At 41.6% G+C, this 15,311-nt stretch overlaps 1 protein-coding gene across 1 annotated transcript in view; it reads right to left on the bottom strand.

Annotated features, from left to right (window-relative positions):
- Positions 1-10,627, bottom strand: part of PHC3 (polyhomeotic homolog 3) — an 84,136-nt gene extending 73,509 nt beyond the window's left edge. Inside the window, exons 1-2 of the mRNA XM_075861590.1 lie at positions 10,587-10,627; positions 8,567-8,706 (exon numbers count right to left, since the gene is read on the bottom strand). Of these exons, the coding sequence (XP_075717705.1) occupies positions 8,567-8,680 (114 nt within the window). The 5' untranslated portion in view covers positions 8,681-8,706; positions 10,587-10,627. The remainder of the gene's footprint in view (positions 1-8,566; positions 8,707-10,586) is intronic.
- Between the last annotated feature and the right edge of the window lie 4,684 nt (positions 10,628-15,311).

Here is a 15,311-nt window from a genome sequence, read left to right on the forward strand (position 1 = left end):
AAAGTAACATTAATTTGCTAAAACTGAACAATCCCTTGAAAAACATAGTATGAATTTGATAAAAATCTAAATTAACTATAAAGGAAAATTTTCTTCAGCTTATAAATTTGACCTCTAACTGGTCACACGAGTTGATATTGCAAGTAACTGGGCTGTGTAAATATCTGAGTGGTGCAAACAATTCATCACTTTCTCAATGAAAAGGGAAGGATCAACAGCTTGCTTTGGTGTCTTGTTTGATGTCTCACTAAGGCCAGATTCACACAAAGTGCAAACTCGGACGTGAAAAAACTGCCGTTTTTCACGTCAGAGTTGCCCCCGTGAGGGTCCCGTTTCCACAGATCCCCATAGACTTGTCTTTTAAGGTATCTGTGAAAACGGAAAAGAATAGGACACGTTCTATTTTTCAATGGACCCTTCACACAGTTCGTTGAAACAGCCGTACGAACGGTCCCATTGAAATACATGCATCCGTGTGACGCCCGTTGTTTTAATGGCCGTCACACGGACGTATACTATGGTCGTCTGAATTCGGCCTAAGGCCATTGAATTCAACGAGGGATGCAAAACCTGCACCAAATAGCTAAGCGCTGCGACTTTTGCGGCGGAATCGCAACGATTCCGTCACAAAAACTATACTTACCCAGAACTCCCTGCTTCTTCCTCCAGTCCGGCTTCCTGGGATGAAGTTTCATCCCATGTGACTGCTGCAGTGGTCACATGGGCTGCAGCGTCATTCCGGGATGCCGGATTGCACGACAACACGTTACCATAACAATGGCTGGGTTAAGTATGAATATCTTTTGTTTTTTCTACCGCTGCTTTCCACAATGGAAATTCCACATGAAAAATGTTATACGCACCATATTTCGACCAGTGGGAACCCTGCCTTAATAATACATACAAATTGTATATGTCATTTTACAAGATGACCAACGCAAACATGTAAATTTTGGGCTTAGTCCATTTTTCACTTTGAATAATTTTGTATTGTATATTTTAAATTACATTTTTCATTTATATACTTTCTGGAGACACAGCTACCAATATATATAATAGACGTAAAGAAGGCTACTATGTTCAGTTAAGCTTTTAATTTTATAAAGAAAAACCAGTAGATTCGATTTTTATTATTTTCTATCACCACCTAGTGGTGATCATGATAAATGACACAAATGAAATGTTACCAACATGGTTGCAAAGGAAAATCACAGAAAAAATATTTACTGATCAAAAAAAACTTGCTTAGTAAAACAAAAGCTTTAACCCCTTAAGGACACGGCCAATTTTGGCCTTGAAGACCGAACAATTTTTTTATATTTCCCTCTTTGCATCCCGACGCTCATAACTCTAATTTTTAGTACGACGTAGTTGTAGGAGACTGTTTTTTGCGGGACGAGTTGTACTTAATGCATTTGTACCAAAAAATGGTATCTACATAATAGTTTCATTTCTATTAATTTTTATTTTGGCGAAAATGCATAAAAAAAAATATATATTTTTTTTTTTACACCATACACCGATCATCGTAAATAATGTTATACAGGTTGTTACGGTCATGGAGATACCAAATATGTCAATATTATTTTATGTTTTGGGACTTATTTAAAAAAGTTTATTATAAAAAAAAAAAAAAATATTTTAAAAAATGTGCGTTTGTGTATTTTTTTTACTATTGATTTATCATTATTTTTTTTTACATTCAACTTTTTTTTTTAATCCTATAAAGGGATTTATCATTTTGATTTTGTAACTAATGTACTGGCATATATCTATATGCTAGTACATTAGCCTGTGTACTGATTGAACATATTTCCTGTTAGGGCATACTGAGGTCTGCCCTAACAACTGCATGTGTACAGACAGCCCTGGGGTCCCTCAATGGACCCTGTGCTGTCTGGCCATACAAGTTGTGGGCTTTGATCGAGTCAGTTATTTTCTGTGACGCGATCAAAGTGCAGTCCCCCCTCCTTGACCGCCGCAATCAGCTTTCATCGCGGCATTCAAAGGGTTAATGGCAGAGCGAAAATGTCTCTCTCCTCTCCGCTGTCAGAGCGGGGCTGTGGCTGTGTATTACAGCCGTTGCCCCACTCTTGATTGCGCGCACAGACGGCTGTCACACATGACGAGAATGCTCGTCCTAATGCGCAAAAGTACCCGCCGCTCAGGACGAGCATTCTCGTCCTGTGTCGGCAACCAGTTAATTAATAAATTGGGATAAAACAAAAAAAAAAAAAGGGAAAATGATAATTCCTCCAAATAATGATGCAAAAATAAGGAAGAGGGGTTATTTCTTTTGTTTGTTGAGTTGAGAGAACAAGAAAAACAACTGACTCTGGTATACCCGATCAGGTCACCCTTCCTAATCAGAGTAACGCCCCTATTCAAGGGACGACTCCAACCTGTACCCTAGATACCCTATTATTGGCCTAGCCAATTCTTTATAGTGGAAATCAGGTACAGAGGTGGTACCTAGATAGGCTGGTCCAGCAAAAATGTGCAAAAACGTCAAACTGTGCACAACAATGGGTAGGCACAAATGAAGAAAAAAAATAATTATATATATATATATATATATATATATATATATATATATATATATGATACCCAGCAAAAAGATATATACAAAAAACATACCACAACCACCAGACAGAGGTTGTGAATGATGAAAAATAAATCATGTCTAGAGAGGTGGCTCTGGTAGACTTAAAATGATTGACATAATCAAGTGCGCTGCAACGTGGTACATTGGTTTCATTTGCTGTTGTACATAGCGTGTTTTTCACGTGCCTATAGCGGAAAAACTCAGTGTGAACAGAGCATACGTGTCTCGGACACGCAGGATCCACCCGTTATCCATCACATTTAAGTTCACAACATAGATGTGATCTATAACGCACTGATTTTTATTAAAAATAAATAAAACTACCAAAACATACTTTATTTACTCCTAAACTTGCAGGAGGGTTGGGAGTTCCTGATATTATACACTATTATCATGTGGCTAGATTGGCTCAGTTTACTGATATTTTTGTACGACCTTATCACCCACAATGGACACAATTAGAAATGGTTGCATGGGCTCATATTCCATTGGAAACCATATTATGGATGGAATCTTCAGACCGACCTCCAGTCCTCTCCCCTGTGGTTTCTCAGATGCTAGAGCTGTGGGATTCTATTACAAAAAGGTTTAATATTAAATCTACAGGGGGCTCTATGAGAGCCACTATAGGGGGTTTTACACTGGGCAACTATCGTGCAGACCAGCGTTCATATAACGCTCGTTGCTGATACTTGTGTAAACAGGGCAGCGATCAGCAGATGAACGAGCAAATGCTCAATCATCTGCAGGTCGTATGGTTTTAAAAAAAAAAAGTGAAATATCGTTGTCGGCAGCACATCTTCCTGTGAAAACAGGGAGACGCGCTGCCAACATGATAATAAAGTATGGGGACGAGCGATCGGAGTAACGTCTGCTCGTCCCCATCCATAGCTCAGTGTGACAGGAGCAAACGAGCGCCGATCAATGATGTATCGTTGATCGGCGCTCGCTGCAGCGGCCGAATATCGGCAGATGTAAAAGGCCCTTATCTACAGTGGGCTCTATGAGGAGCACTATCTACAAGGGGCACTGTGTGTGGTGCATTGCTTTACAGTGTTTGACACACTGTGCCCCCGAATATAATAGTATGATACTATTATATTCAGGAGCATAGAGTGCGGCACTATGAGAATTTTATCTTCGTTATAGGTCCGGAAATGTTGGAAAAGTGAGGAGCGGAAGACATTGAGCGGCAAACTGCAGAAATGAGTCGTGGTCGGGCGAAGTCATCATAGAGAACCAAAGAAAAGAGAAAAAATAACTATTCAAATCTGAGAAGTAGTCACCGGTGAGTCACTAAATGTAAACGTTTATTCTCCCTGTGACTGCTCAGTACTATAGTTTTTTTTTTGTGAAACAATAACAACAACTCCTAGCATAGCCTTACCATCGTTCGGGCTATACTGGGAGCTGTAGTTTTATGCCGTACAAACTTATACGGCAGGGGAGGGGTTAAACTGAATTTACAGATCTCTGTACTGAGCTGCATTTGTGCTCGTGCTGTATATACACGTACCGAGCTCGGTTCTGGTGCTGTATATACACGTACCGAGCTCGGTTCTGGTGCTGTATATACCTACTAAGCTTTGTTTTGGTGCTGTATATACCTACTGAGCTTGGTTCTGGTGCTGTATATACCTACTGAGCTTTGTTCTGGTGCTGTATATACCTACTGAGCTTTGTTCTGGTGCTGTATATACCTACTGAGCTTGGTTCTGGTGCTGTATATACCTACTGAGCTTGGTTCTGGTGCTGTATATACCTACTGAGCTTGGTTCTGGTGCTGTATATACCTACTGAGCTTGGTTCTGGTGCTGTATATACGTACTGAGCTTTGTTCTGGTGCTGTATATACGTACTGAGCTTGGTTCTGGTGCTGTATATATGTATGAGCTTTGTTCTGGTGATTTATATACGTACTGAGCTTGGTTCTGTATATACGTACTGAGCTTTGTTCTGGTGCTGTATATACCTACTGAGCTTTGTTCTGGTGCTGAATATACATACTGAGCTTTGTTCTGGTGCTGAATATACATACTGAGCTTTGTTCTGGTGCTGTATATACGTACGGAGCTTGGTTCTGGTGCTGTATATATGTATGAGCTTTGTTCTGGTGATTTATATACGTACTGAGCTTGGTTCTGTATATACGTACTGAGCTTTGTTCTGGTGCTGTATATACCTACTGAGCTTTGTTCTGGTGCTGTATATACCTACTGAGCTTGGTTCTGGTGCTGTATATACGTACGGAGCTTGGTTCTGGTGCTGTATATATGTACGGAGCTTGGTTCTGGTGATGTATATATGTACTCAGCTTGCCCCTGGCATCATATCTGTGCATTAGCGGGGAGAGTTGTCACTGCTTACTGCGCAAGCCACACTGTCCTCCACCTTTCTCACAGTCCACAGTCTAACTAAATGGGCTGAGCATGCTAAGGATGTTGAATGTGCGCATATAGGTCTATACGAAATGGGTAATATAATGACCATCGGTGGGTAGGCAGGTAGGTATGTACACTTATGTAAATTTTATACATATTGTGGAAATCCACACAAACATTCTGGAAAGGGAAATTCCTTATTTAGAATCCACTTTAATATAGGGCAAATTTGGAATATCGTAATTGTATGATTTTATTCTTCGAACAATTTTTCCATGGCGCGATACACTGCAAAACACCGCGAACCCCCCCGTGTATATCCTAGTCCGCAAAACAGGGTAAATTTGAATCCCACCCCTGCATGTAAATGAAAAAAAAAATCAAAGAAAGTTATGGCTGCTGAAAGGCAGAGGGGCAAAAACTGAAAAATTTAGCTGGTCATTAAGGCATTTTCTGGCCCGGTCATTAAGGGGTTAAAGCTTGTCATACATATTATATAAAGGTTCTTCAAACCTGCCATATTTGGTGTTATTGACCGAATAAAAGAGGTTTTGGGTCAGCCGAACTTTCCAACTATGTTTACCTTGGTGGAAAGAAGGATGGGGTGTGTTAGATTTATCTCCCTCAACCTACTGAAATAAACATGCATGCTAGATCATTCAAAAATTTAATGTGTATAAGTATAGCATCAAACTCAGTGGGCGAGGCTTTGTGTGAGGTGCGGGGGCCACCGTGACCCAATAAGTTTACTATCATTTATACTAGGTAACTGGCGTAAATTATAGTGCAAATCTATACCAGCTCCACGGTCGCCAGAGATGTGCCTAATTTATTTAGAGGCGTGCATTTCTTAATAAATTTGCTCCCATCATGCCTGAATAAAATAATCTCTGCTCTGGCTAATGCTTCGGAGTGAGGGCTTCTGATTATAATGGAGACACGACACTGTGCCGGAGCCGTCGTTTCAAAGATCAAAACTTCGCCCAGTGGACCGCATTGACTTGTGGACTGTGGTCCGTTAAGGTCTCCGTTGCAATGGCGCCAAGAATTGTGACACATGCTATCCTTGCCATGAAAAGTCACGGGACTAGCCTTATAGAGGGGGTACTAATCATTTGTCTCCGTCTATTGCCTTACTATGCTGTTTCAGGGCGTATGGAAAAGGTTGTCTTAACTAGACAGAACATCTAACAAGTAGGAGAGTTTCCTTGAAAGGAGTAGTGCATTAAAAATCATCATCATCATTCATATTTCAAAGCGGGTTTCACAGTACTAAGGCCCCATGCCCACTTCAGTTTTTTCCCTTCAGGGTGCTAGCCGTTTTTTTTTTGACGGCTAGCACCCTGAACCCATTAATTTCAATGGGGCCATGCACACATCAGTTTTTTTTTGACGGTCCCGTTGCTCCTTTCTGATCCAAAGTAGAGCATGTCCTACTTTGGTCCGGGATTCCGTGACCGTGAGGCGCATGCAAGTCAATGGGGCCGTCAAAAAAATTGAAGGCACACGGAAGGCATCCGTGTGCCATCCGTGTGCTATGGAGCAGAAAAACATAACAGAAATATTACACTAATCGGCAGCCACTGGTCTCTATCAATCACTGATAGAGAAAAGAGGCTGCTGATTAAAAATAAAATAAAAATCAGTTCATACGTACCCGGTCGTTGTCTTGGTGACGAGTCCCTCTTCTTCCTCCAGTCCGGCCTTCCTTTCTGACGCGGCAGCCTGTGATTGGCTGCAGAGGCCGCTGCAGCCTGTGATTGGCTGCAGAGGTGGTCACGTGGGATGAAGAGTCATCCCTGGAGGCCGGCCTTCTGACGTCATCCTGACGTGCGTGACCGCCACTACAGCCTGTGATTGGCTGCAGCGGCGACATGGATGAAACGTCATCGCTGGAGGCCGGACAGGAGGAAAGTATGTATGAAATGTTTTTTTTTTTATTACATTAAAATTTTATTTTACGAGCGCCGAGCATGGTACTGTCCAGGGTGCTGATAGAGTTACCGCCGATCAGTGCAGCCCATTAACTCTTTCAGCACCCTGGACAGTACCATGCTCGGCGCACGGAAACACGGAGTGCACACGGCCACCAAAACAGACACACGGATCCGTCAAAAACGGCCGTGAAAACCGTGTCGGAAGTGTGCACGAGGCCTTATATGGTATGTTCACACTGGGTTGATACACTGCATAAAAGGTACACAGCATGTCCGTCCCGGCAGCCGCAGGGAATTCCAGCAGAAAAACCACACCAAATTGTGGTGCAGAATACTCTCTCTCGTCCTCCTAGGATGAAGTTTCACCCCATGTGACCACTGCAGCGGTCACATGGGATAAAACGTCATCCCAGGAGGCCGTTCCGCAGGACGTCAGAGGTTAAGTATGGGTGTCTTATTTATTAATTTTTTCTGCACTACAATATGGTGTGGTTTTTCTGCTGGAATTCCCAGTGGCTGCCTGGGCAGACATGCTGTCTACCTTTACGCAGTGTATTCTGGGTAAGTAGAAGATTTTTTTATTTTTTTTTAAATCATCGCAAAAAAAAAACTAAATTTGCTATTTGTTCCGGGTTTTACCTCCCCATTGAATTCAATAGGGAAAATCTGCAACAAAAAAAAACAAAAAACAGCAATTACGCAAATACAATTGGCATGCTGCAAATTAAAAAAAAGATCCACCGCAAGTCAATTTCGGAGCATTTTTTTGCGCTTATTTATGCAGCTTATGGAGATTTATTCAAATCTCATCCACTTTGCTGGTACTGTATTATGCAGCGCATTTTTGCGTAATACGTTGTGGAAAATCCGCAGTATTTACACTATTTATGAACTTATTCTAATACTGGCACATTTTTGCTCTGTTGTGGTTGCAAATTCCATCTTTATGATGGTGTTCGTTCAGGTTATTAGACCCACGGTTGGGGCAGGATTTGCGCCAGTATTAGGCTATGTTCACAAGGGGTATTTTGCCGAGTTTTTTGACGTGGAAACCGCGTCGCAAAACTCGGCAGAAACGGCCCGAGAACGCCTCCCATTGATTTCAATGGGAGGCGTCGGCGTCTTTTTCCCGCGAGCAGTAAAACTGCCTCGCGGGAAAAAGAAGCGACATGCCCTATCTTCGGGCGCTTCCGCCTCTGACCTCCCATTGACTTTAATGGGAGGCAGGGGAAAGCGTATTTCTCGCTGTTTCATGCCCGCGGCGCTCAATGGCCGCGGGCGAAAAACGGCGCGATAATTGCCGCGAAAATCGGCGTGCAGGGAGAGGAATATCTGCCTCAAAGTTCCAAACTGAATTTTGAGGCAGATATTCCTCCCCCAAAATACTCCGTGTGAACATAGCCTAACACTCATCTAAAAGCTGCCTGGCACTGGCTCGGTAATAAGTAACATTTTGGTTACAGGAATAGAAGTCACAACACTCCGACTACTTGATCATTCACCTCTAGACACTTCCTCTTGATCATTCACCTCTAGACACTACAAAGCGAAGCACATTCTGGGCAAGATGGAGATACAAATTAAATTTTTGGTGTGTAAACGTAACACAAGGACAAAAGAGCCTTCCGATAAATGACACATACCTGCACAGCATGGCGGTCCGAACTGTACACAGAGATAGGGGGAGGATGGGAAGCAGAAGTGGTTGTAGTGGTTGGAGATGGAGACGTTGTGGTTACAGTATGCTCACTCTCCATGGTTCCTGGTTAATATTCGATTCTATCTTGGGGAAAAAAATAAAAAATACTGAAGTTTCTGCATGAAATAAACAGTTGAGTGTTGGTATGCTGCCCCATCCCAGACAATGTGTAATAATGGTCTCAATCAGTGCCAACAGGTAAATTAAAGATGACCTATTGCCGCTATTGACCTCCTAAAATAGGCTAGAAATAGCAATCGCATTGCTCTAGTATTTTGTGAGGCAAAATACTCACAAAAAAACACTTGGATTAAAATTCTCAATGACTTTAATGGGAATACGCTTTTCTTTTTTTTTTTTTTACACCTGTGTAATTAAATTACGTGTCAGGTAAAAAGCCAACGTAAATTCTTGGTGTTTAACGAGTCGTGTATTCCATTAGATTCAATGGGAGGCATAAAAAAAAACAAAAAAAAAACACACATGAAAAATTCCTCTAAAAAAAGCTTTATACACATTAAAACACGTATTCATCGGAAAACAGCAGCTATTTTTTTTTGTTGTGCATTTGTGGTTTGTTTTTTACTATCAAAATAACGCCTTATGACCATAGCCTTATAATCCTAGAGATTTGTCATGTGCAGCTTGACAGATTCGCAGCCCGCCTATCATACGATTGTCAGAAAAATTTACATATGACAAGTAGAGTGGTACTGCCCCCTGTCTGTGGTTCCGATCTCCTTTTTAGAGTAATGTATAAAATAAGAGGGGTAACCTGTAGCCTTATCTTTTTAGAGGACCATAGGGAAAAAAAGAAGTGCCTATTTACATCAGGAAAAGTATTTTTTTTTAAAATGGCGCCCGCTCAGAAGCCGAGCGGGCGCATAGCCGCCAGGTCTGTTGTGTTACACAGCAGGGACCCAGCAGAAATGCTTGCGATCAAAGACATCTCTGATAGCAAGCATTTAACCCCTCAGATGTGATCGCCGGCATTCGATAGGTTTCTCCTTTGTAAAAGATCACCGGTTCCCTAGCAGGTGTCGGTGTGTACCTATAGCAGCCGGGAGCCTTGTGAACGCTCCCAGCACTGTTATAGGAATATTACTATTGAGCTCTGCTTGTGGAAGGTCTCAATAGCAATGCACGGATTGTCATAGACTGCAATATTGTGATATTACAGTCTATGGCATAAGCAATCTAATTATCGTAGGTTCAAGTCCCGTAGGGGGGGGGGGATTAAAAAATGTTTTAAAAAAAAAGTGTATCAAATATTTAAAAATTCAATTTTAGCTGGACCCGGTGCGTCAGACACGCAGGACTCTCTCTCAGGCGAGTCGTCAGTCCAGCTGAACTGATGGAATCGGAGGAGAGAGAACGATACAGCTACTATATATATATATATACACAGGATACATAAAACCTGTATCTGAAAAAATAACAAAAAAAACATTAGTAAATGGGATTTGGAAAGTTAGTTAAAAACACAAAAAATATTTTATTAAAAAATAAAATGCTCAGAAAAGTGTCCATAGCCTTTAAATAAAAAAATAGATCTATAGTCTCCGCACTGATAATTGGCGTCTGCAGAATAACATTATGTACAGGTCTCTTATCATGGAACATCATTGTCCACAACAGAGAATAGTGCAGACACGTCCTGTAATAATAATAATATATGGCGGATGATATCACATCACTTATTACTGAACCCTCATATCCCTCCTATGCATCAGCCCCCCACAGCGCCGCCTATATCACCTGTCCTAATGACAGCCCTTCACCCCACTAAGGGTCATGCTGGCACCCTCCCCCTCCTAGCGCTGTAGCGTCCCTGCTTCATCACACTGCACTACCCCCTCCCAGCACCATACGGTGGTGTATGACTTCCCCCGGGTTATTAGCTCCCACGTCCTCCGCCCACCAGCATCTCCATACCCCCCCACTGGACGCTCACACTCACTTACTCACTGAGTTTCCGCCATTTTCTAGCTCCGTCACTAGGTGTCGCTGCGCATGCGTCGTGCCGCCGTGTGACTATCAGCTGGTGAGGACATTTAACCCCACACATGTCGCTGCTGGAGCTGCCGCCTAAATTATCCTTCGTATTAGCGGAGTGGATTTCACTGTTCGGTGACTAATAATAAATAATCAAATTGTGTGCGATTATAACAGTGTAATGTTGTGTAAAATGTGTTCCTATGGTGGAGCAGGAGATGACTTGTGTACATGCGATTTTATGTAACCCTAAAAAAAATCAACACTGGGATTTTTGTGATAATCGCAAATCAGTTGTAACTTTTTATCCCACGAGGTTCTAGTAAAGTTACATGCAATATTATGCAAGTGCAATTTTAGGTGATATTGTGCAATTTTAACCCCTTCCCTCTTTGGCCACTTTTGACCTTCCTGACAGCCTCATTTTTCAAATCTGACATGTGTCACTTTATGTGGTAATAACTCCGGAATGCTTTCACCTATCCAAGCGATTCTGAGATTGTTTTCTCGTGATATATTGGACTTTATGATACTGGCAAAATGTGCTCGATATGTTCAGTATTTCATTGTGAAAAACACCAAAATTTAGCGAAAAATTGCAAAAATTAGCATTTTTCGAAACTTAAATGTATCTGCTTATAAGACAGGCTTTTACACCACACTAAATAGTCGCTAATTAACATCCCCCATATGTCTACTTTAGATTGGAATAGTTTTTTGAACATCCTTTTATTTTTCTATGACCTCACAAGGCTTAGAACTTTAGCAGCAATTTCTCACATTTTCAAGAAAATTTCAAAAGGCTATTTTTACAGGGACCAGTTCAGTTGTGAAGTGGCTTTGAGGGCCCTATAGATTAGAAAACCCCAAAAAGTCACCCCATTTTGAAAACTTCACCCCTCAAAGTATTCAATACAGCATTCACAAAGTTTATCAACCCTTTAGACGTTTCACAGGAATTAAAGCAACGTAGAGGTGAAATTTACAAATTACAAAATACAAGGGTATGTTCACACGGCAGCGTCCAATACGCCTGAAATTACGGAGCTGTTTTCCGGCGAAAACAGCTCCTGAATTTCAGACATAATTGCTCGCGTTCGTTATTGGAGCTGTTTTTCAATGGAGTCAATGAAAAACATGCACTTCTTTGACGCGGGCGTCTTTTTACGCACCATCTTTTGACAGCGGCGAGTAAAAAAAAAGCCAGTGTGCACAGAACATCGTAACCCCATTTCAATGGGCAGATGTTTGACGGTGTTTTGGAGCCGTATTTTCGGACGTAATTCGAGGTGTAAAACGACAGTGTGAACATACCCTAACACAGAACGTTTCATCAGAGAAACGCAACTCAATATTTATTGCCCAGATTCTGCAGTTTTAGGAAATATCCCACATGTGGCCCTAGTGCGGTAATGGACTGAAGCACAGGCCTCAGAAGCAAAGAAGCAGCTAGTGGATTTTGGGGCCTTCTTTTTATTAGAATATATTTTAGGCACCATGTCAGGCTTGAAGGGCTCTTGCGGTGCCAAAACAGTGGAAATCCCCCAAAAGTTACTCAATTTGGGAAACTACACCCCTTAAGGAAATTATCTAGGTGTATAATGAGCATTTTGACCCTACAGATTTATTGCAGAAATTATTGGAATTAGGACGTGAAAATGGAAATCTACATTGTTTCAAATAAAATGTAGGTTTAGCTAATTTTTTCTAATATCCACAAGGACTAAAGGAGAAAAAGCACCACAAGATTTGTAAAGCAATTTCTCACAAGTAAAACAATACCCCATATGTGGTGTTTGGACACACGGCAGGGCTTAGAAAGGAAAGAGCGCCATTTGGCTTTTGGAGTTCACATTTAGCAGGAATGGTTTGCGGAGACCACGTCGCATTTGCAAAGCCCCTGAGGGACCAAAACAGTGGAAACCCCCCACAAGTGGTCCCATTTTGGAAACTACACCAGTTGTGGAAATTATCTAGGGGTGTAGTTAGCATTTTGACGCCGCAGGTTTTTTGCAGAAATTGTTGGAAGTAGGCAGTGAAAATGAAAATCGACATTCTTTCAAAGAAAATGTAGGTTTAGCTAATTTTTTCTCATTTTCACAAAGGACTAAAGGAGAAAAAGCACTGCAACATTTGTAAAGCAATTTCTCCTGAGTAAAACAGTACCCCATATGTGGTCATAAACGTCTGTTTGGAGACACAGCAGGGTTTAGAAGGGAAAGAGCGCCATTTGGCTTTTGGAACTCAAATTTAGCAGGAATGGTTTGCGGGGCCATGTCGCATTTGCAAAGCACCTGCGGGACCAAAACAGTGAAAACGCCCAAAAAGTGACTCCATTTAGGAAACTCTAACCCTTGAGGAATTCATTTAGGGGTGTAGTGATCATTTTGACCCCACAGGTGTTTCATAGAATTTATTAGGATTGGGCAGTGAAAATAAAAACAATCCCTTTTCTTCAATAAGACGTAACTTTAGCTTAACATTTTTCATTTTCTCAACAAATAAAGGTAAAAATAACCCCAACATTTGTAAAGCAACTTCTCTGGAGTACGGCAATACCCCATATGTGGTCATAAACTGCTGTTTGGGCACACGGCAAGGATCAGAAGAGAATGAGTGCCATTTGGCTTTTGGAGCACAGATTTTGCTGGATTGGTTTCTTAACACCATGTCACTTTTGCAAAGCCCCTTAGGGTATGTGCACACGTAGTGACCAAAAACGTCTGAAAATACGGAGCTGTTTTCAAGGGAAAACAGCCCCTGATTTTCAGACGTTTTTTAAGCAACTCACGTTTTTCGCTGCGTTTTTCGCTGCGTTTTTTACGTCTGTTTTTGGAGCTGTTTTCATTGGAGTCTATGAGAAAACGGCTCCAAAAACATCCAAAGAAGTGTCCTGCACTTCTTTTGACGAGGCTGTATTTCTACGCGTCGTCGTTTGACAGCTGTCAAACGACGACGCGTAAATGACAGGTCGTCTGCACAGTACGTCGGCAAACCCATTCAAATGAATGGGCAGATGTTTGCCGACGTATTGTAGCCCTATTTTCAGACGTAAAACGAGGCATAATACGCCTAGTTTACGTCTGAAAATAGGTCGTGTGAACCCAGCCTAAGGTACCAGTACAGTGTAAACTACACAAAAGGGACTCCATTTGTGATAATACACCCCTTGAGGAATTAATATAGGGGTGTAGTGAGCATTTTGACCCCACAGCTGTTTCATATATTTGATTTGAATTGGCCAGTGAAAATAAAAATTCAATTTTTTTCCAATAAGACGTTATTTTTCATTTTCTCAAAAAATAAAGCAGAAAAAGAACCCCAACATTTGTTAAAGGGAATGTGTCGCTAGAAAAATTTTTTTTTTTAGTTAAACTGTTAGTATATAAATGATTACACATTGTTCTAAATTTTTTTATTTTTTCACAAGTCAGGAAATTTTATAAATTAGATTTTAATTTATAACATTTCCATGTGCTGGTCACTAGAGGGAGCAATTCCCAAAATTGCAGCATTGGCATGTGGTAAAGCAACCTCATTGCTTTATGCTGCAAAATTGGAGAGGACACACTCGTTCTAGTGTCTTCAAACAATCCCCCCAACTTTATCCTGGCTAGTGCCAGGAGAAAGGAGGGGGTTGAATGTTCAAACCTCCTACACTGTGTGCCGCCATTTTTTGTGCGAATGCACAGTATAGGAGGATTAGATACAGTGGTAATCACACAGTATAACACGAACATACAAACACACACATCACATACACAAACATAACTTACCTGCTCCTGCCGCCGCCGCTGTTACTGCTGCCTCCGCTCCTAGTCCTTGCTTCTGAACATATGGAGGGAAGCCGCGACCGGAAGTAGTCATCTTACTGCTGCGGCTTCCGGTCACATGAAAATGGCGTCGGATGTCGCTCTGCCGAAAACCTTCCTTTTGGACTGGGTGGGAGCGGCGCATGCGCCGTTCCCACACAGACGGCGTACGCTATAGTGAATTGAACGGCTCCTGTTCGCATTCTCTATGGGGATGTATGTGCCGTATTCCATCTCTGTATGTGTCGTTAATCGACACATACAGAGATTGAAAAAAAAAATGGCAGCCTCCATAGAGAAGTAAAAGAAAGAAAATAGTACAACACAAAAACACAAATAAATAAAATGTATTTTAATGACATACTAAAAGCAATAGCATATAAAAACCATTTTTTCGTGACACCTTTCCTTTAAGCAATTTCTCCCGAGTATGGCAATACCCCATATGTGGTTATAAACTCATTTTTGGGCACACGGCAGGGCTCAGAAGGGATGGAGAGCCATTTGGCTTTCAGAGTACAGAGTTTGCTGGATTGGTTTCTGGTCGCTATGTAGCATTTGCAAAACCCCTGTGGGACCAAAACAGTGGAAACCCCCCAGAAGTGACCCCATTTTGGAAACTACACCCCTCAAGGTATTCACCTAGGGGTGTAGTGAGCATGTTAACCCCGCAGGTGTTTTGCAGAAATTAGTGTGCACTCGATATTGCAGAGTGAAAATGGGATTTTTCAATAGATATGCCAATATGTGGTGCCCAGCTTGTGCCACCATAACAAGACAGCTCTCTAATTATTATGCTGTGTATCCCGGTTTTAGAATCACGCTACATGGGGCCCCAATCTTTTGCCTGGAGATTTGACAGGGCTCAGGAGTGAGATAGTA

The sequence above is a fragment of the Rhinoderma darwinii genome, chromosome 4 (genome assembly GCF_050947455.1).
Source record: "Rhinoderma darwinii isolate aRhiDar2 chromosome 4, aRhiDar2.hap1, whole genome shotgun sequence".
NCBI lineage: Eukaryota > Metazoa > Chordata > Amphibia > Anura > Rhinodermatidae > Rhinoderma > Rhinoderma darwinii.